At 34.6% G+C, this 23,432-nt stretch overlaps 1 protein-coding gene and 2 non-coding genes across 3 annotated transcripts; 1 reads left to right on the forward strand and 2 right to left on the reverse strand.

The window, feature by feature from the left end:
• Positions 1-607: 607 nt before the first annotated feature.
• Positions 608-724, reverse strand: LOC116014542. The gene has a single exon (XR_004097412.1). It is a non-coding gene; the product is annotated as a U5 spliceosomal RNA (small nuclear RNA).
• Positions 725-1,962: 1,238 nt separating this feature from the next.
• TRNAL-AAG lies at positions 1,963-2,043 on the reverse strand. Its single transcript has one exon. It is a non-coding gene; the product is annotated as a tRNA-Leu (tRNA).
• Positions 2,044-8,313: 6,270 nt separating this feature from the next.
• Positions 8,314-10,400, forward strand: LOC116013079. The gene is made up of 4 exons (XM_031252738.1): positions 8,314-9,199; positions 9,298-9,405; positions 9,571-9,634; positions 9,755-10,400. Exons 1-4 carry the CDS (start codon positions 8,314-8,316, stop codon positions 10,398-10,400), a joined length of 1,704 nt encoding a protein of 567 aa, XP_031108598.1.
• Positions 10,401-23,432: the final 13,032 nt, after the last annotated feature.

Here is a 23,432-nt window from a genome sequence, read left to right on the forward strand (position 1 = left end):
AAGCCTAATTGTAATTTTGAAATTTCGAAGATTATGATGAGGGGAAGCATTAAGATGAATTGTTGACTTATGGTCTAATTTGTTAGCACATTGAAATTAATATATATATATATATATATATATATAGAGAGAGAGAGAGAGAGAGAGAGAGAGAGAGAGAGAGAGAGAGAGAGAGAGAGAGAGGGGATCGCGTTCAGGTGCGTACGGGCTGCCCATGAGAAAATTGCAGACGAATCGCAGCGCGCCATGTGTCCAGTATGTAGTTGCACCAAACGCTATAACTAGGTGCACTTAATGTTATAACTAGGTGCACCCAGATGCATAAATGTTTAAATTACTTGCACCAAAGTTCGAGCTATTTACGAAAATGCCACCGCGTCATTTTTTTAAAATTGCATGTTTAAATTATTTGCACAAAAGTTCGAGTTATTTACGAAAATGCCACCGCGTCGTTTTTTAAAATTGCATCTGATTCGTTGACCGTGAAACGTTCTCATTTCCTTCTTGGGTGACAGTTAGCACGAGAGTGTGCCCCTATATGATAGCATTTTTTCTTGTAAAATAACACTTCGCTGCTTTAGATAAAACTTGGAAGTAGAATTGGTTGAGGTCCTCTGGAAGAGGCCCTCTTCAAAAATTGGCTTATGCCACTCAATGCGACGCGCACACGGTATTCTTTAGTAAAAGGCGAAAGAATAGTTCGCTATGTGCTCATTGCGTGACTGCATGAGTTTTTCATTGAAAGCCACAATCTTCATATACACGTCGAAGGTGCTGGGCGCGAGTCTCTCTTGTCGATGTGGGACAACGGGTTGTTTCAGTTTTTATATTCCTAATTTCTAAACGCTACTGTTTCACCTATTTGGCTTTCATTTTCTAACCTTTTGAGGTTACTCGAAACATAAGCTATCCAATGGTCCATGCATTTTTCTTTTTAAGAATAAACTTGAATTTTAAATTCTTAAAAACTTACAATAATTCCTTCAATGTGGCATTTTCATTTGTGTTAGTGTGTTTCATAATAGTTACAGTAGTTATTATTTGCCAGAGAATAAATTGAAACTTGAATAGTGTAAAGTGTAAACACTGACAGGAATAGATGACAAATAATAATCCTAGGAAGCTGCTAATCATCATTACTAATTACTAATTACTAATTACGATCCCTTCTATGTACAGGTTAACACTGAAGAGAAATGTAAAGTCATAAGCAGTAGTATAGAGTTATGCATGTAACCTGAATTCCTTAATTTATGTAGTTTCTTTTAAAGTTATGAGCGAACAAACCATTATCCGCCAAAGAACTTGTGGTCAAGCGGCACCTGGTGTACACTCCCTTATGGAAGGGAGGGGGTTCGAGTCTCAGTGGAAGCATCTATTCTCTTTCAGTTTCAATAGATCAAGAAAGTAATTATGAACAGATATTACGTTGTAACAGAGTCAGTGGAAGTCAAAAAAAAAAAAAACCATTGTCCAACACAGGTGATATATGGTTCACGATGAGGAGCCTCTTCTCAAACTCATCAATATTTGCTTGTAATAATAAACAGGATTTCTTACTTAGCTTCTCAAACCCATTATTTGAAGGGCAAATGATATTTCAAGAAACAAGTACCTGAAGGATGCATGACTGAAGATGTTATGAAACCAATTCAAATGCATATTCACCCACACGTGGATGACAAATGGTTGCCACTTCTTTAAAGGCTGTTGTATTTTGATCTGTTAGAATAAACATAAAAAGTCAGTTTCAAGGAATATTTATATTTAAATCTGAAAACATAAGCTGATATTGACAATTTTAATAAAATATACGCATGAAGAGATGCAGGTATATATAAGTGTTATATCTTAAACAATACGGGGTGGAAATTGTATTGAGATTAGTTGTATGGGGAGAAAAGGTTTTAAAAGTCATATTGTAGTATCATTGAAGGGCTGAAATTCTAAAAATAATAATATTGTTGAGAGTGGGATTTGAACCCACGCCCTTTCGGACCAGAACCTTAATCTGGCGCCTTAGACCAACTCGGCCATCTCAACTTTTAATTATTTTTTCGCTGGAATCATATACATTGCTACATGTGTTTTTTCCTCAGGAATACAGGATTGAAGGCATTTCTGGGGTAAAAACGCAATCTAGCAGTGCATTTTACCTTTGTTTTAGAAAAAAAAAAATTGATAAAGGTGAAAGGTGGGTAATATACGGGTATTAAAACTGTATATCCCTCTACTATCTAAATATTTTTTTTTTGAAAATATACTAATATAAATCTAAATACATAATAAGTTTCAATAATGAGAGTTATATCCTTAATTTATGCCCATGTTTTATATGCTAACCTTTTTTGTACATTGTGTTTTTTGAGTTGTACTATGAAATAGTTTGGACAAAAATGCCCCTACGGATATAACATCTGTTATCTTTTCTATTATTGTTACCATACACATGCATTCACCATATATCTACAATCTCAATAAGAGTCAATAATGTTAGGGTTATAACGGGAAGAAAAAAATGCTGGTGTAATTATTTACTTAAACGAATGGTTCATATTATTTTGATTTTAGTAATTTTTTATGATTTTTCTTCTTTACCCTCTATTATATTGTTTTCTTCCCTTAAATAACCTGACATTCCGTTAGTATAAACGTTAGTAACAGAATATTTCGTTAACTTTTAACTTACCCATTAATTTCTATAAGAAATGTCTTAGGTTCGAATCACATCCCAATTAGAGTTAACATCACTGTTAAACATATACTACGAATATGTTAAGAGTATATTATTGAAAAAGTAAGTACCACTCTATTACTCTTATTAAATTAAATAAATTAACAGTTACAAAAAAAATACATATGCATTTCTTTAATTTAGAATTCGATGTTCACAATGCATTTATTCAAAAAAAAATATTCATTATCAAAAATTTTAAAAAGAGATAATTCAATTCATTTTTTTAGTACTACTGACTCTGTTACAATATAATTTCAATTCATTAGTTATATTGTCTTTATTTTTTACAATAAAAAGTACTCATTATCAAAAAATTTAAAAAGAGATATAATTTCATTAGTTATATGTCTTTATTTTCTACAATAAAAATTATTCGTTATAAAAAACATGGTATCATATACCATAACATCCTTGCACGAATCATGCATTTTCATTCACTACCACCAATAAACAAGATGCAATAAAGACACATCCAACAAAAAGGAAACTCAACTTCACTAAAGATGGAGAAGATGAAGACAATCCCGAGCCTCAGCAAATGAGTACTAAGAAAAAATTAATTCACTTTCCTCAGCAATTTTGATCATGATAGATAGTCATCTATAGTTAGTGGTTTATTTGTTTTTACTTACTTTAGTTGTAATTTATCTATTTACAATTTCGTTATATTTTACTAAAATATATAAGCATCGAGACTATTTAATTTCTTTGATTTGTATTAATTTAGCATTTTTTTCTCTCATTATTATATGAATACTTTAACCAATTAAGAAAAAGTAATTTCAAAATACACATTGACCATTGGTCTAAATGATCATTGTACGCATCATTCTTATTCACTACCACCAGTAAACAAGATGCAGTAAAGACACAACCAGCAAAAAAGAAACTACACCTCACAAAAGATGGAGAAGATGAAGACAATTCTCAGCCTTACCAAACGCGTACTAAGTAAAATAAATTTAATCCTCTCAAATTAGTACTTTTTTTCCAATTGTTTTTTTCTCGTGGTTCATCATGATAGATAGTTAGCTTTAGTTAGTGGTTTATTTGTTCGACTTACTTTAGTTATAATTTTGTTATTTTCAATTTCTTTATCTTTTATTATAATATAAGAGATTTTAATATTTTTCTATCTCTCTCATTATTATATGACTACTTTAACCAATTAAGGAACACTAATTGAAAAATATGCATTGGACATTATTTTAATCGCGCAAAGTACATGTAATAACTAGTAATTATATATGTTACGAAATTTGCCTAAAGTTTTGAACATCACCAGAGGGAGTGGAAGTCGCCTCGCCATATGGCTAGACAGGTCTTGCTACCTCCTGACGTATCGACAAATAGGGAGACAAGATTTGCAAATCAAAACCAATTAAACCCATATAGAACTCAAGACAGCTCAAGAAGTTCTATCAATAGCTCGGAGAGTAAACCCATATAGTTAGCTACTATGTACAATTAACAATTATTGTATCATAATAAAATCATTAGTTCGATCTAAAAAACTATTTGTTGTACTCTTTAAATAAAGTAAATACATTCAAAAATTGCACAATCAAACAAGAAGTTGTCTACTCAATCCCTAGTAGTCGACCACATGGCCCAGTACTCAACCACTTGGCGCCTAGTAATCAGCCACACGACCGTCGATAGTAGGTCACTCGGCCCCCGATAGTCAGCCGCTTGGCCCCCAGTAAAAGGTCATTGGCCCCTGGTAGCTACCTGCTTGGTGTTGAGATGGTTGAAACTGGTGTTACCGAGAGGAGTATTGGATAGTTAATTTGAGAATTCGAACGTTCTCAAAATTTTGGCAATCAGAGAGGAGTACTAGATGGAATTGATGGGATGACTATTGGATGGTTAATTTGAGAAGTCGATCATTCTCAAAATTTTGGCGATCAGAAAGGAGTATCGGATGGTTAATTTGAGAACTCAAGCATTATCAAGATTTTGTCGATAAAAGAGGAGTACCAGATGGTTAATTTGAGAACTCGAACGTTCTCAAAATTTTGATCGTAGAGGAGTATTGGATGGTTAATTTAAGAACTCAAGCATTATCAAGATTTTGGCGAACACAGAGGAATACCAGATGGTTAATTTAAGAACTCGAACACTCTCAAAATTTTGGCGATTAGGAGTGGGCGATCAGTGGATGGACAGGCTAGGTATACTAGATGGATAGACTAGTCAGAATGACCGGTCGGGCTAGAGGGATGGATCGGTCAGGTAAACCGGACATGTGGATTGGTTAGAAAAATTGGATAGATAGACTGGTTGGACTGATTAGGGGGACTAGTTAGAGTGGACGGGCAGAAATTGTGGGTGGACAGGTCGAAAAAAATAAAAAGGAGATAGCAAACGGTGGCCAGCTGACCTGGCCGGTCGATCTCGCAGCCAGCTAGGCCACAAGCTGGACAAAAATAAATATGATGCCTAAAGCGCTGACCAGTCAGCCTGCTTTAGCGCAACATCAACCGAGCCGCTATTCTGAGCCTCGAGCTTACTGGCCGAACAAACTGATTGATAATTTTCTATTTTTGATGAATTTACAGATTAATCTACTTTCCTGAGATATCGACTCCATCTCCATGAAATCTCAAGAAAGTAGAGGACTAGATGATGGATAGTGTGCTAGACTAACTAAATGGATCGGGTCAAGAAAATAATTAGATTATGGAAGCCCAAGAGGGAGGAGGGAGGCCTATACAAGATAGTAAAATAGTTACGATAGAATTAGGCTTATCATTCATATATTAAGGATTGGACTTATCTTGCATTGAGCCCACAACTTTTAATGTAATTCAGACTCCCAATAAGAAGCAACTAACATAGGTTTTCTACTCCTTGCACTACAAGAAATCTGACATTTAACGACGAAAGATTTTGTGACGCTATAAAAAACGTCGTTAAACGTCACATTTTGTGAAGGTTATATTGCATATCGTCACTATTTATACTTGTATGAATAATGAAGACTTCATTACTTTTTACTGACGAAATTTTATTTTTTTCATCGGCAAAGGTATAGAATAGATGACATTATATAATAAACGTCACCAAAGCTTTTATTCTACAAATGAGTTGTGAAATAAATCGTCGCTAAAAGTAAAATGTAACTTTACCGGGAAAAATTTTCAGTTCGCGCCCTCCACTTAGAATAACTAAAACAAATAATAATCAATAAAAATGAATAAATTTCTCTTTTAATCCACAGCCTCACAAAATTTTCTCAGAAACCTCACCACTCTCACGGTAAACACTCTTCAGAATCTCAGGTAAGCTCTCATCTCTTCACCAAATTGAACTCAAATGCTTCATAGTGTTGCAACACATCAACAAAAACTGTACACAGTGAAGAAGAAGAGGTTGTATGCCTAGGTGAATATAAACCCTAACTTACAAATCTTCACCCAACCATGGCCGCATGTGTAAACCCAAATCCATATGTTCTTGCTTTTCTATTCAACTAGTATTAACCTTTTCTTTCTTCTATTCTTAGTTCTAGTTTTTGTAAAATCTATTCAAAGTTTTTTTTGTATTTTATTTTTATTTTTTAGTATTTAGATTTTAAAAGAAAACTTGAGATTAAACCATCATGTATGTGATTAGTGGTTATCTGTTGTCTTTACCATTTGTATTCTTCCCTGTTATACTCTGTAAGTGTTAATGAAGAAGGAATCAGAAAAAAAAAATTGAAGAAGGAAATTAGATCCTGAAATTTGTAAAATTTTATGTTTTTATTTTTATTTTTTATATATGTTTGTATTACAGATATTAATAAAATTGAAGTAATAATCGTATTTTCAGTGCTAAGTGTTTTTTTTTTTGGTTTTGCAGTTACTAATTTTGAGGAGTACATCAACTGCACAATTGCAATACATAGGTGATTTTTTAAAACTATTATGCCTTTCAGCCTTTGCTTGATTAATAATGCTACTTTCCAATAATATTTCATTCATTTAAGAATGCGGGTACTGTATTCATTTTGTTAATATTATTTTTTAGTTTTTTACATGCAAATCTCGATATAAGGCAATCATGTATGTGATTAGTGGTTCTCTAGTTCAATTGCCTTTACCATTTGTATTCTCTCATAGTCATACTCTGTAAATGGTAAGTTTGGGTTATGTGTATTAATGAAGAATGAATTAGAAAAACAAAAAATTGAAGGAGATCAGAAGATCATGTACTGATTTAAAGTTTCTTTGCCCTCTCCTTCACTGCTTTTGTAGTGTCAAGTCATAATTCTTCAAATACTAGTTTTATTTGTCGCCAGAAGATGATGTCAAAGGCAAGTACATTCTCAGTTGGGCATGTTCATTGCCCAGTTCTTTTGGGGTGTTTTATTGTTTGAGACATTATATTTTATCATTATACTCTCTGCTCTCATCTTGTTCTGAAATTTGTAAATTTTAATTTTTTTTTCATTTTTTATATATGTTTTTATTAAAGATATTTATAATATTAAACTAATCATATTTTCAATGCTAAGTGATTTATTCTTTTTTATTTTTTGCAGTGACTAATTTCAGAAAGCACATCAACTAGCAATACAGAGGTGATTTTTTAAAACACTATTATGCCCTTGTTTGGTTAAGAATACTAGTTTGCAATGACATTCACTTATTTAAGAATCTTGCGGCAGTGTATGTTGATTTCTTTTTCATCCATATATATTTTATTTTTAAAATGTAAAGTTTATGTTATTATTGTGCATTATTTAAATTGTTTGTTCCTTATTCATATAATTCTTCTTATTTGCATTTGACTGGTATATGTCTATATTTTTCTATTAAAGAAAATTAATTTTAATAGAGAGCAAAAAAAAAAATTATTATTATGACAACAAAGGAATAGAAGAAAGAGATGAAGTAAATGTATCACATTTTTGTGATCTACACTATAATGCAATGTTATGTTAGATTGTTAACTATTTGAGCATTTATTTTTTGAAAAAATGCTTTAATATTTCTAAAAATAAACCAAACCAAGTCAAGCATTTATTCTGAACTATAGTACAAAGAGAGCGAGTGTGTAAAAATTGAAATAAAAGACAAATGAATGGAAAAGGATGAAGTAAATGCATCATGTCAGTTTGTCTTCTACACTATAATACAATGTTATGTTTGCCATTGGGCATTTATTTTTTGAGAAAATACTTTAATATTTCTAAAGTAAACAAAGCCAAATCAAGCATTTAATCTGAACTATATCACTATAGCAGAGAGAGTGTGTGTATATGTATGTATGTATGCATGTACATATGTATATAAAATATTTTTCAATGTTTGCCTCAAATTCTTCATTTAATGTATGTGATAATGTAATAGTCCATTATAGCTTTGAATAATTTATGTTGTAAGTCATTTTGTGTTATATAATAGGTATATCAGTGTTTCACTATGGATAAGGCATGGATGACACAAAATAAAAGGTCCAATGAATATATTGAAGGACTTAAGGAATTTATGATATTTGTGGTTAAGAACAAGGGACATGATTGTGAGATAAGGTGCCCATGTAAAAAATGTTTAAACACATGTTTCTTAAATCAAAGTTTAGTATACATGCATTTGCGCCAAAATGGTATAGACACAGGTTACACACGTTGGATATTCCATGGAGAGCCACCAATTTTTCAAGAATCCGTTACAAATGATTTTCAGAATGAGGATGATGATTTAAGTGAGGAACACATAGATGGAGTCCAAGAGTTCTTAAATGATTACGAAAATTTTGTGGATTTCAACTCTCATTTAAACCCCAATATAGAAAGTTGTGAAGTTGATGATTTTGAGAACATGATGAGGGAAGCAAAACAAGAATTATATCCGGGTTGCACTAAATTCTCAAAATTGTCTTTAATAGTGAAGTTGCTTCATTTGAAAGTGTATAATAAATGGAGTAATAAATCATTTGACATGTTGCTTGAATTGCTAAGTGAATGCTTACCTATTGGAAATACACTTCCACGTTCTCACTATGAGTCTAAAGCTATGCTTCGTAGTTTGGGATTGGGATATATAAATATTCATGCATGCAAATATGATTGTGTATTATTTTGGAAGGAATTAGAGAAACATGAGTTTTGTCCTATTTGTGGTACTTCTAGATGGAAAGTTAAGGATGGTAAAGGAAAGAATATTCCTCATAAAATATTGAGATACTTTCCTCTAAAACCTAGGCTTCAAAGATTTTTTATGTCAAAAAAAACTGCAAAAGATATGAGATGGCATAAAGAAAGACGAATTGATGATGGTGAATATTTGCGTCATCCGGCCGATTCTAAGGCTTGGAAGGATTTTGATCAAGAGTTTCCATGGTTTGCTAATGATGCACGGAATGTTAGGCTTGGTTTAGCTTCAGATGGATTCAACCCATTTGGTAATATGGATAATTCTTATAGCATGTGGCCTGTTATATTAATCCCTTATAATTTACCGCCATGGATGTGTATGAAAGATCCATTCTTTATGCTAACATTACTTATACCTGGCCCTAAAGCACCTGGAAGAGATATATTGACGTTTATTTGCAACCTTTAATTGAAGATCTCATGGAATTATGGGAAAGAGGTGTGACAACATATGAAGATCTCATGGAATTATGGGAAAGAGGTGTGACAACATATGATGCTTGTTCTTTAACAAATTTTCAAGGTGTGACAACATATGATGCTTGTTCTTTAACAAATTTTCAATTACATGCAACATATGATGCTTGTTCTTTAACAAATTTTCAATTACATGCTTCTATCCTGTGGACTATAAATACAAATTTTCAATTACATGCTTCTATCCTGTGGACTATAAATGATTTTCCAGCATATGGCAACTTGTCGGGGTGGACTATAAATGATTTTCCAGCATATGGCAACTTGTCGGGATGGTCTACTAAAGGATACCTGGCTTGCCCAGTTTGCAATGATGACCCATGTTCTGTTAGATTAAGGAGTAAGTTGGGATATATAGGCCATCGCCGTTTCTTGCCCACTAATCACACATGAAGGCGAAGCAAGAAGTTTAATGGAAAAGTGGAGAGTCGAAGTGCCCCTTTGGAGTTATCTGGTGAGGAAGTGTTAAGGCAACTACATGAAATAAGTGACAGTCCATTTGGGAAGCATCCGAACAAAAGAAAAAGGAAACGAAATCTTGAAGACCTTAACTGGTGTAAAAAGAGTATATTCTTCAAGCTTCCATATTGGAAAAAATTGAAATTAAGGCACAATCTTGATGTTATGCATATTGAGAAAAACATATGTGATAATATCATTGGAACTTTGCTAAATATTGATGGAAAAAATAAGGACACTTTGAAAGCAAGACAAGATTTAGATGATATGAATATTAGGAAGGAATTGCATTTGGTTAAGAAATTAAATGGATCATATGAAGTTCCACATCCATGTTATATGTTAACAAGAGAAGAGAGATTGAAATTTGCAGAATTTTTGAAGTCTGTTAAGTTTCTAGATGGTTATGCTTCTAATATCACTAGGTGTGTGAATGTTGATGGTAAACTTATGGGTTTAAAAAGCCATGACTGCCATGTTTTATTACAAAGAGTATTACCTATTGGAGTGCGTGGAAGCTTAGAAAAAGAAGTTACCACTGTGTTATCTGAATTAGGAGATTTCTTTAGGAAGTTGTTGTAACACCCCAATTTTCACATCTTGGATTTATTACAAAATCCCTAATAATGCAATACACTGCGGAAGCATCTAACCAGCAGAAAACTAGGTGTTACCGCCACGCTTAGGTATCTCTCCTATACCCAAACGCTAAGGCTAAACTTACAACCTCAAATAACCATATCAACATCCAAATATGTACACATGGAAATAATTCTTCCAGGGTATCTATTCTAGGATAGAGTAGTCCTCAACCTCGACTTCCATCCTATTCAGAGCTCATCGGGCTTCAGGAGCCCACACTAGACAACATCTGTAAACACATCGAAGTGTAGTTAGCGCGACGGCTAAGTAAGGAAATCCATTGTCACTCAAAAGTAAACAAAGGTTTCGAAAAACATAATTCTCAGAAAACTATAGCTTTACCCATAAGTTGAAAAATCTACCTGCAACCAGATTATCAACAAAAGAAAGTATAGTAGAGTATATGAGTGACATTAGCATATAATACTTTCATTTCCGAGAATTTCCATCATTTAACTCAAAATAGAGAGTTCACAACACACACACTTTACTGTCCAAGACTCGTGACATTTTATTCTTCGACATAGTTACGGAGTAACTATGTTTTCATAGTTAGTAAAATTTACTTAGTTTCCCCCTGGATAAGTGTATGGTAATCTCGGAATATTTTCAAGAACCTCGGGCCGCGGCACTCATGCTTCCCGCAGGTCAAACATTTCAACAACTTCCGGGCCCCGGCTCACAAGCCTCCCGCAAAGTCAAACATCTCAATAACTTCCGGGTCACGGCTCACAAGCCTCCCGCAAAGTCAAACATCTCAATAACTTCNCTGTGGACTATAAATGATTTTCCAGCATATGGCAACTTGTCGGGATGGTCTACTAAAGGATACCTGGCTTGCCCAGTTTGCAATGATGACCCATGTTCTGTTAGATTAAGGAGTAAGTTGGGATATATAGGCCATCGCCGTTTCTTGCCCACTAATCACACATGAAGGCGAAGCAAGAAGTTTAATGGAAAAGTGGAGAGTCGAAGTGCCCCTTTGGAGTTATCTGGTGAGGAAGTGTTAAGGCAACTACATGAAATAAGTGACAGTCCATTTGGGAAGCATCCGAACAAAAGAAAAAGGAAACGAAATCTTGAAGACCTTAACTGGTGTAAAAAGAGTATATTCTTCAAGCTTCCATATTGGAAAAAATTGAAATTAAGGCACAATCTTGATGTTATGCATATTGAGAAAAACATATGTGATAATATCATTGGAACTTTGCTAAATATTGATGGAAAAAATAAGGACACTTTGAAAGCAAGACAAGATTTAGATGATATGAATATTAGGAAGGAATTGCATTTGGTTAAGAAATTAAATGGATCATATGAAGTTCCACATCCATGTTATATGTTAACAAGAGAAGAGAGATTGAAATTTGCAGAATTTTTGAAGTCTGTTAAGTTTCTAGATGGTTATGCTTCTAATATCACTAGGTGTGTGAATGTTGATGGTAAACTTATGGGTTTAAAAAGCCATGACTGCCATGTTTTATTACAAAGAGTATTACCTATTGGAGTGCGTGGAAGCTTAGAAAAAGAAGTTACCACTGTGTTATCTGAATTAGGAGATTTCTTTAGGAAGTTGTTGTAACACCCCAATTTTCACATCTTGGATTTATTACAAAATCCCTAATAATGCAATACACTGCGGAAGCATCTAACCAGCAGAAAACTAGGTGTTACCGCCACGCTTAGGTATCTCTCCTATACCCAAACGCTAAGGCTAAACTTACAACCTCAAATAACCATATCAACATCCAAATATGTACACATGGAAATAATTCTTCCAGGGTATCTATTCTAGGATAGAGTAGTCCTCAACCTCGACTTCCATCCTATTCAGAGCTCATCGGGCTTCAGGAGCCCACACTAGACAACATCTGTAAACACATCGAAGTGTAGTTAGCGCGACGGCTAAGTAAGGAAATCCATTGTCACTCAAAAGTAAACAAAGGTTTCGAAAAACATAATTCTCAGAAAACTATAGCTTTACCCATAAGTTGAAAAATCTACCTGCAACCAGATTATCAACAAAAGAAAGTATAGTAGAGTATATGAGTGACATTAGCATATAATACTTTCATTTCCGAGAATTTCCATCATTTAACTCAAAATAGAGAGTTCACAACACACACACTTTACTGTCCAAGACTCGTGACATTTTATTCTTCGACATAGTTACGGAGTAACTATGTTTTCATAGTTAGTAAAATTTACTTAGTTTCCCCCTGGATAAGTGTATGGTAATCTCGGAATATTTTCAAGAACCTCGGGCCGCGGCACTCATGCTTCCCGCAGGTCAAACATTTCAACAACTTCCGGGCCCCGGCTCACAAGCCTCCCGCAAAGTCAAACATCTCAATAACTTCCGGGTCACGGCTCACAAGCCTCCCGCAAAGTCAAACATCTCAATAACTTCGGGGTCACGGCTCACAAGCCTCTCGTGAAGTCAAACATCTCAATAACTTCGGGGCCACGGCTCACAAGCCTCCCGCGAAGTTAAACATCTCAATAACTTCCGGGCCACGGCTCACAAGCCTCCCGCGAAGTTGAACATCTCAATAACTTCCGGTCCACGGCTCACAAGCCTCCCGTAAAGTCAAACATCTCAATAACTTCGGGGCCACGGCTCACAAGCCTCCCGCGAAGTCAAACATCTCAATAACTTCGGGGCCACGGCTCACAAGCCTCCCGCGAAGTCAAACATCTCAATAACTTCCGGGTTACGGCTCACAAGCCTCCCGCGAAGTCAAACATCTCAATAACTTCCGGGCCACGGCTCACAAGCCTCCCGTAAAGTCAAATATCTCAATAACTTCGGGGCCACGGCTCACAAGCCTCCCGCGAAGTCAAACATCTCAATAACTTCGGAGCCACGGCTCACAAGCCTCCCGCGAAGTCAAACATCTCAGTAACGTTATCTAGAAACTAAGGTTTTCAAAACAGTCATCCTTTCCTTGAGTTTAATTAGTATTTTACACATGATGTCTCAAAACAATTATTCTTATCCAAAAATGTTTCCAAAATACTCATGTTTGCCAATGACTTTTCACCATAAATTCCCAAGTGACAAGGGACACACTTGTTTCTTAAAAACACGGTATTTCTCCAAATTGATGAACATAATTTACAAAATAATATTTGAACTTTCAAAAATTGACTCGGTTGCCCGTAGGCCTTCCAAACATCATAACATTCAGGAGCAAAAACATCGGAAGAAAGTTCGGTCGAAAACGGATCCGCGTCGCGCAGACTCGCGGAAGTCCGCAACGTCGGACACGTGCGTCCGGGCAGCGTCCGCCCGTTCGGCTTGACGCCGAAACATTGGACACCCACGGACGCGCAGCGGACGCGCGTCTGTGGTCGCGTTCGGCCTTTCGGCCGTGACGTCGTAACTTCAGGCACCCACGGACGCGCAGCGGACGCGCGTCCGCGGTCGCGTTCGGCCTTTCTGCCGTGACGCCGAAACGTTGGACGCCGATGGACGCGCGGTGGACGCGCGTCCACCGCCGCGTCCATCCGGATCTGCCAACTTCGGGCAGCAAAAACTGGGTTGCAACGCCTCGATTTTCCACTATTCTCACAAGTATAAGCTTATATGGGCATAAATACAACATATACATGCATAATTTAGCCATGAACATGTATACAAAAATTACCAAAAATTCCAAGTGTTGTCCTTTGAGCCAACTTGTAGATTCACAAACTTAACACATTATTTTCACATAAAATTCCTAGTTTCATAATTTACTAGCATTTGTTCACCTTCAAGTGAGTAAACCAACTTAAGGGATTCCTTACCTCCCAAGTAGATTTTTAAGACCGTAGAAAGATGGTGACCTTCTCCTTCAAACTTTTCACCGAAGATCCTAAACAAAAAATCACCATAACAACATTTTCATGAACCCTTAGCTTAAACTTAAGTTCTAGGGAGGATTCTAGTCATATTAACCGAATAAACCAAAGTTTTACCTATTATGGAAGCACTTGTGTTGAAGAAAATAGCTATGGAGTTCTTGGATCTCAAAGATGAAGATGATATTTTCCTTCTCCCTTTTTCCTTCTCTAATTTTCGAAAATGGTAGGGATGGGGAAGACTTGGAGATCAATTTTCTTAGCTAGCTTATCCCATACTCTTCCCATTTAATTAATTATTTATTACCATGTGGTAAATAAATGTGACACTTGTCACAATCCCATGGTATGCCTTGTAGAGTAAGTTTGCTTTGCCAGTTAGGGATTAAATCAGATAAAAGTTCGGAGGAATATAACTTAATTCGGGAAAATTTTAATACCAAAATTATTCTAAAAAATAATCCCATCATTAACCACTAAAATCGGGAATTTTCCGGTATCTCGCGAAATACAATGGTACGGAGGTTCGTAATAAATTCACTCTTACAGTTCGTCTAATTTCCACTGAACTGAGTAGGAAGTTCACGCTTAATCGTATCATGCTTAATAATCCATCTCCTAGGGAAATTCGAACTGTATATACGTCCTTAAAAATTTTACGGTTCGTGACCGGTACGTAGATCGCAGTTTTTTAATAACTAGTCCCACTTATAAAAATCCTTCTGAAGTACTGAGAGATCATTTCATAAATGTCATAGCCTAAAAAAATATTTTTCGAACCATAAACTTATCGGAATAGACGAGGGGTTACAGTTGTGTTGTAAGACCTTAAAGCTAGCAGATTTCGATGTCCTACGCAATGATATTGTTATCATACTTTGTAAGTTAGAGATGATTTATCCACCGGCTTTCTTTGATGTCATGGTACATCTAGCAATTCACCTTCCACAAGAAGTTGCTCTAGGTGGACCAGTACAATTTAAATGGATGTTTATGATTGAAAGGTGATATATACTTCATATAATAATTTTCATTTAACTCTCTATTGACCTTACAAACACTTATACTATTGTAATATAATCTAAAAACTTCATTCTTGTTGTAGGTTCTTAGGCTCACTTAAACATTATGTGAGAAATAAAGCTCATCCAGAAGGATCAATTGCTGAGGGTTATGTTGCAAATGAATGCTTAACTTTTCTTTCTCTATACCTTAATGGAGTAGAGACTCGTTTCAAAAAACCGGATAGAAATAATGATAGACAAGAAACACATGATGGGTTGTTAATATTTTCACATAAGGTTCGTCCGTTTGGTGGTTGGAAATATGAAAAATTAACCAAGGAAGAACTTAATAAGATTGAATGGTTTGTATTGAGTAATTGTGATGAAGTTGAATCATATATTGAGTAAGTATATTTTCTGGATATAAGATCATATAATTAAATTTAAAATTTAAAGCTAATTTATTTTAGTTAATATTTTCTTATTCTTTCTCTCATTCGTAGTGAACACATTGGTTTACTTGAGAAGGAAAGTTTGTCTAATGTTAATGAAAGACATAAGAGGGAGTTCCCAAAGTGGTTTAGGGAGAAGGTTAGTGCAACATTAATATTATTAAACAATACTTAAAATATGCTTTATTCTAATTATTGCTATTTTTGTAATTAAACTGTTAGGTATTCCAATTACATAATGCACATGCAACTAAAGCTATGGATGACTTATACTCATTAGCTTGTGGACCTCAACTGTGTGTTCGGAAATATACATCTTGCATAGTTAATGGAGTTAGATTTCATACAAAAGATCGTGACAGTCGTCATAAAACTCAAAATTGTGGAATTTCTGTGCAAGGAAATCATGGAGATGAATTGATTGATTTTTATGGTGTGTTAAACGATGTAATTGAGTTGGAATACATTAAAGGATACCGCATTGTTCTTTTCAAGTGTGATTGGTTTGATATTGGAAAAAGGCCATGCATTCAACATGATGGGATATTTACTAGCATTAAAGTTTCAAGCTTTTGGTATAAAAATGATCCATATGTTTTAGCTTCTCAAGCAAAACATGTTTTCTACCTAAATGATCCAAAGTTGGGATTAAATTGGCGAGTTGTTCAACAATTTCAGCATAGACATATTTATGATGAAAATGAGGTTGGTAGTATACCAGATGATAAAGATGACACACATGATAATAATGATGTTTATCAAGACAATGAGATGGTATCTAGTAATGGCATAACTATTGGACTATCTGATGACATTTCTACATCCTTGCATAGAGTAGATGTAGAATCACACATTGTGGAAGCTATTATTGTGCCATCTGAAAGAATTGAACCAGAAGAAGATTTTGTAATATCAGATGATGAAGATGAATCTCCTATTGAGTATGATATTAATGAGGAAGAAATGAATGATGATTCTGATGAAATTGAAGATTCATAAGTGAATTGTTTAATTGTTTTCTCAAAGTATGTTAATTAAAGAGTATGAATTGACATTTAAAAATAGCAAACCATTACTTTAGCTAATTATTTTTTCTCTCTCACTTTTGCAGGGTATGAAATGGCACCTGGTCAATCAAAAAAACGCAGCAAGTTTTCAACATCAACTGCTGAAGTCACTACTGGATTTCACTCACAACTAATACTGAAGTGATGGGTTCTACAGCTTTTCTTCCAAGATCTAATCTTGAAGTGAACAATACGCAATCTATAGATCAACTAAATCAAAGCATGCCATCCACTTTATCACCAGATGCAACACCAAACACAGGTTACAATTTGAAAATAAGAAATCCAATGATACCAATAGAAACATATTATATTTTCTAACACTATAATGTTGTAAACATTATTATTATTATTATTATTATTATTATTATTTCACATTTATTTTTTAGATGGTGGGTTATCCAAAAAGAAGCCATGTAGAGGACCGACAAGGGGATTTGGATTGGTTAAAAGGAATGAGGTTGCCGGAAAGAAGCTACAAGTTGTTGTTGATGTAGAGCATGGGCGTCCTTTAAATCGAATTGAATCAGCTAAGTTATCCAATGAACTCGGCCAAATAGTTAGAGATTACATGCCATGTCCAATAAAATATTCTAACTACACTAAGGAAGAAAAGAATTGTGCTTGGGAACAACTTCTTGTAAGTACCTAACAATATTGAATATTTGCAAACTTTAAAAACATTGTTTATGTTAATATATAAATTGTTTTCAGTATTTAATTAGGTACCAACTTCTAAAATTTACAATATTTTTCCTTATTTTTGGCAGATGAGGTTAGATATTGTAAACTTTCGAGAAGATCCTCGGGTCTTTCAATGTGTGGAGAACATTCTAAAAGTTCGCTATAGAAACTACAAGCATGCATTGCACAAAGAGTTCTTGAAATATCACTCTGCAACTGAGGCAAAGTTACATGTTCCTAAAGGTCTAACAACTGAGAATTGGAATGAGCTATGTGATTATTGGTCTAAAGGAGATGTACAGGTTTTTTTCTTCCTCATATTATAGTTATATGGTTATACTTTTGCCTTGATGAAAATATTTATATTATTGTGATGCTTATATTATAGGTGAAATGCATGATAAACTCTTGGTGCCGCAACCAACAAAAAATGCCTCATAATCAAGGATCGGCAGCATTTGTGCCGGTCTTTAATGAACTCGTATGTATTCAAATTTCATTTATGGTTCAATTCAGATATATATTTAATTGATTATTGCTTATTTGTTTAACCATAGAGGCAAAAAGAGGAGGGATGTTTCATGCCTAATAGGATTGCTTTGTTTAAGTTCACACGTTGTAAGAATGACAAGTGGATTACAAATGAAGCTGAGGAGAACTATGTACGTGATTTTAGAAACTTTAAGCAATACAAATCTTCAACTATTATTATGATCTATAATATTTTATAACATTTTTCATTTAAGTGAATTTGTCAACTTTTTCAGAAAAAAATGGTGGCCATGCTTGAGACTTCAGAGTTAGAAGGAAACCCCATGACTGCTGATCAGGTGTATGATGCTGTAATGGGCAAAAGATCAGGATATGTTAAAGGAATGGGGAATGGACCAAAACTGGTGACATCTACATCTACTCGAGCAAATAATTCCCATCTTGAGGAGAAAATGAAAGCAACAATGGAAGAAAACACTCAACTAAAGAATGAAGTTCAAGAATTGAAGATGAAGTTTGAACGATATGAAAAGTATGAAGAGTTACTTGCTGCATTAGCTGCAGAGAGATCAACCCAAGATTGGTATCAATATATTATTAAAATTACTATTATTAATTATTGAATTGAACTTCTAACTCTAATGCATCATAAAAAAATTTCGAATTGCAGATCCTACTAACCATTTTTTTGTGAATTACAAGGTAAGATACACAACTAAACTTAAGTTTTTTTTTTAATTTAATTTTTTAAGTATTCAGTCTTATGATAGTTGCAGTAAACCAACTCATAACTTTTTATTTTTTAATTGGCTTTTATATAGGATATAATTTTTGACATAGTTTGAACTTTTGGAGTCAAAAGCTGTGAAAATGGACTGTGAGCCAGCTACAAACTGGTGTTATTTAGTACTTTTGGTGTTGGAGCATCTTTTGTATCATTGCTGGAAGGAGTTGGAACATCTTTAGTATCCGACTTTTTGCTAAAGAATCTATTATCCCTATCACCAACTTTAACAAGAATTTAAAACATTCGGTAAGCACATTTTGTTGTAGGTACTTATAATAGTTTCTTATGAGTCTTACATTAGAATTATCATTTGCAGGACTCTTTCTGAACCTAGGTGTGACTTCATGTTTTGAAACATTGCTAGGACACTACATATATAATATTATTTTGGGTAAGCTTTCTTACTTTGACTACATATATAATATTATTTTGGGTAAGCTTTCTTACTTTGATAACTCAATATTGTATGCAAGTTAAGTGTGTAGGTTTGTGATTTTTTTGAAACAGTGCTAGAACAACTTAAATATCAAGATTGTATGCAAGTTTTTTTTTTTTTTTTGAGAAGATTGTATGCAAGTTAGTGTGTAGGTTTGTGATTTTTTTTTCATTTACATTTTATGGTATATATATTTGAACTTGTTTACAATAGTTGAACGATAGACAAAGTATGTTTTTTTTTTCCTTAGACGATATCATTAAAATTCCATATGTCATATTAACTTGTGTTTTTAAATTGATGCATATTCCATATGTCATATTAACTTGTGTTTTTAAATTGATGCATAATGAAGTTAGTAATGTCATATTAACTTGTGTTTTTCTCTATCAATAAAGGAACCAGGTAGTCTGATGCAGAGTTTTTCTCTATCAATAAAGGAACCAGGTAGTCTGATGCAGAACTTGGAAGTTTCATATTGGCGAGTCTAATTCAATGCTCTTTTTAATATATATATTGTATTTTAGTTATTAGCAAATCTATTAGAATACTTATTTTAACTATATCCTTGTAATTCAGTACTCTATTACAATATTTTAATGCTAGTCATATCAAATTTATTAATTAATACTTTTGTATTTCTTATAGTTAGTTTTTATAATTAAATTACAAATAAAAATATTTACAACCACCAAACAACATAATATTTATTGATGCATTTTGAATTTCATCAGTAAATTCTTTTCAACAATTCATAATATTCGTCACCAACAGCATAATACATGACAAAGATTCCAATATATAAAATGCTAGCTAATGTATATTTTGTGACGCATTTAAAATTTTGTCAATAAATATTCCTTGATGTTGGGCGTCGGCAGGGTTGGCTGAGTTCAGCCCCTACTCGATTCGAGACGTGGCGCTGTGGCTTACCATGGAGGGATGTGGTTAAATGGTTAATGTCTACCTATCTATCACCAATTGGTTTTAAGTAGGATATGGCAACCAGATAGCCAAAGAACTCTGTGATTAAGCGTGCTTGACTTCCGGCAGTCACGGGATGGGTGACCCCATAGGAAGTAAGCATAGTGCAGCGCTGAGATCCATCAATTGGTATCAGAGCCGAGGTCACGTGTTCGAATCGATGGCGAGGCGAAAGCCGAGTCCAGTCCCAGGTGGGATGTGGGCGTAGGTCAGGCGGACCGAGTCAGGCATGCTGCATATCTGGGCTTGGTGATCAAAGGTTGATGCCCTTTGATGCAAGCATGGGATGTGGGCGTAGGTCAGGCGGACCGAGTCAGGCATGCTGCATATCTGGGCTTGGTGATCAAAGGTTGATGCCCTTTGATGCAGGTGCTGGGAGTCAGGCATGCTGCATATCTGGGCTTGGTGATCAAAGGTTGATGCCCTTTGATGCAGGTGCTGGGAGGGGGATTGTTGGGCGTCGGCAGGGTTGGCCGAGTTCAGCCCCTGCTCGATTCGAGACGCCACCTACCTATCACCCCTGCTCGATTCGAGACGTGGCGCTGTGGCTTACCATGGAGGGATGTGGTTAAATGGTTAATGTCCACCTACATATCACCAATTGGTTTTAAGTAGGATATGGCAACCAGATAGCCAAAGAACTCTTTGGTTAAGCGGCAGTCACGGGATGGGTGACCCCCTAGGAAGTAAGCATAGTGCAGCGCTGAGATCCATCACTTGACGATTTCTCAATTTTCGCCGCCAATCGTTATCATTGATGACAAGCATAAAAATATATAAAGCATCAGTAAAGCTCTAATTAACAACGCTTTTTTCATTTCGTCGTTCATACTTTTGCCGACGTTTTATTATATATTCGTCACAAATTCTAACGTTTACACGACATAATTTAAAATATATAAAAATGTCGGCAATTATAACATTTAACGACGAAATTCTAATTTCGTCAGTAATACCTTTCCATACGTCGCAAGGGCGACGACCATGGTGACGTTTTTATTTCGTCACTAATAATTATTAGTGACGTTTTTCTTTCATTTACCGGCGTTTTTAAACGTCGGCAAATGTGCAATTTCTTGTAGTGTTGTAGGGTTCTTAGCACAAAATAAGCACAAACTATGTATAAATAGTCCCTTCCATATACGAAAAGGGAAAAGCGATCTTCAGTAATACAATACTTTTTCTCTCAAAATTTCTTTTCGTATTCTCTATATTCTCATATACTTGTTATTTTAACGGTTGTGTTTGTCATTCGTTGACTGCCCAAAAGTCATAAAACCAACACTAGTGATAAGTTTTGTTTTTTTAAAAAAAAAAAAAAAATCATTCAAGTTAAATTTTGTAAAAGTCTATTCACACTCCCCTTTAGACCTTTAATCTCGATGGGACCAACAAGTGGTATCAGAGTCGTTTTTCTAAATAATCTTATCGATTGAATTGTATTGAATTGATCTCGTTTTTTTATAATAAAAAAAAATTCTTTGTAGTGTTACTTTATTTTATAAAATATTTTTAAAATGACACTTACTGATTTGATTCTAATATTTCCACCTGAAGATTATGATGATCGGAGAATATATATGTAGATATATCTATCAGCAATGCACAACCGGATGTGGATGGTCATCCAGCACGTCCCAATTATTACCATCAGGAAAAACAATATTATTGCACCACTAGCTCCAGCTCAACGGGATGCCGATGTTGTTGAATCTTCAATACAAGCTGAGGAACAAATAGCAATCAGGCCTATCTATGTGGAAAAGGCCATAGAAGAATGGACGAAGCAGGACCATATCTCGTAAAATCTTGACAACCAGGCAATAAACATAATAGTCCAAATGTTGAATCCCATAACTTTCAGCAAGGTCAAAGCCTATACAAGATCAGCAAATTAAAGCAATTATAGGATAAGCTAGTCGAGTTGTTCGTCGGTAATGAGCATATTCGTGAGAATAAGCTTAGTGTAGTTGTTCAACAGTTTGAAAATTTTGAAAGCTAACTAGTGAATCCATTGAAAAAATGGAGATTCGATTTATTAATTGTTGGGTGAGTTGTTTGTTTTGCAAAGAGAATACACTCCAAGGGAGATCAACCATAAAATACTACAAACATTGTCAAAAGAATGACAGATCAAGACTACCAACATCAAGAGCCAGAGGGACTTCGCCACAATACCAACTGAATCCTTGTCTTGGGAAGCTGCAAGTTCTTCACTACTTAACTTCCTCCTTTAAGGGTCGTCTTCCCAGCCACATTGAGAGAAGCCCACCAAATCCTTGAGACAAGGAATTTTAGTATAAAAGACTAATTGGACAGAATTTGGATAGATTCTTGAAGTGTTATAGTAGAATAGTTGGATACTTGATGAGTTTGCTCATAGAAGAATTCTTTGCTTTACATAATCTCTTTTTTACTTTTTAATGCGCTAGGAGTGGTTCTTGATATAAACCTGAGGGCATGAAATTTTGAATGTTTGAAAAATTTTTATTTGCGCCTTCTGAAATTGTAGGTGTTCAAAAGCTACCATTTCCTCCTTTTCTCAATACACCATTGATCATTACCTAAAAATCATTTCCTTTTAGGTGAAAGGAATGTCTCTGATTGGTGCATGTCCAAAAAACATGTTTACTTGTAATCTAAAGATATCTTGTCTACGTGCTGAAAATATGTCTGCTGGTAGATGTAGGATCTGTTGCATAAATGTGAGTCCTTATTTTAATTCTTTTGATGTTTCTAATCTTAGTCAAATGATAAGACATCTACCAAAGATATTAACACATGAATTAACAGGTTTGCCATTAACATTAACTCAAAACTAATTGAGAGTTGCCGATATTCCCATAAAATATAAATATAATTTTCATTCATAACATAATAAGTTTAATAATTTTTTATTTTTCATAAATAATAATTTATTAATGAACTTGTTAAATTGTATTTATAAAAAAAAAAATTTAAAGAAAATCAATACTAAAGGGAGTTTGTGTACAACTCCCGTAGTTGGGGTAAGAGGTGAATCTTATATCACACGCCCTTAAAAGTCTTGCTCTAGCGACAAGGTAGGTGAGAGGTGAATCATTAATTGTGTGGACCATGGTCTAGAAGGAATAATTAGAATCAATTTTTAACAAATCTTATATCACAGGTCCCTAAAAGTCTTGCTCTAGCAACAAGGTGGAGTGAGAGGTGGAGCATTATTGTGTGGACCATGGTCCAC

The sequence above is a fragment of the Ipomoea triloba genome, chromosome 3 (genome assembly GCF_003576645.1).
Source record: "Ipomoea triloba cultivar NCNSP0323 chromosome 3, ASM357664v1".
NCBI classification, from domain to species: domain Eukaryota; kingdom Viridiplantae; phylum Streptophyta; class Magnoliopsida; order Solanales; family Convolvulaceae; genus Ipomoea; species Ipomoea triloba.

Coding starts and splice junctions, on each gene's coding strand:
- LOC116013079 (XM_031252738.1), top strand. CDS start 8,314: ATGCATTTGCGCCAAAATGGTATAGACACAGGTTACACACGTTGGATA. Junction 9,406..9,570: donor TTCTTTAACAAATTTTCAAG/GTGTGACAACAT, acceptor ATGATTTTCCAG/CATATGGCAACTTGTCGGGG. Junction 9,635..9,754: donor TATGGCAACTTGTCGGGATG/GTCTACTAAAGG, acceptor TCACACATGAAG/GCGAAGCAAGAAGTTTAATG.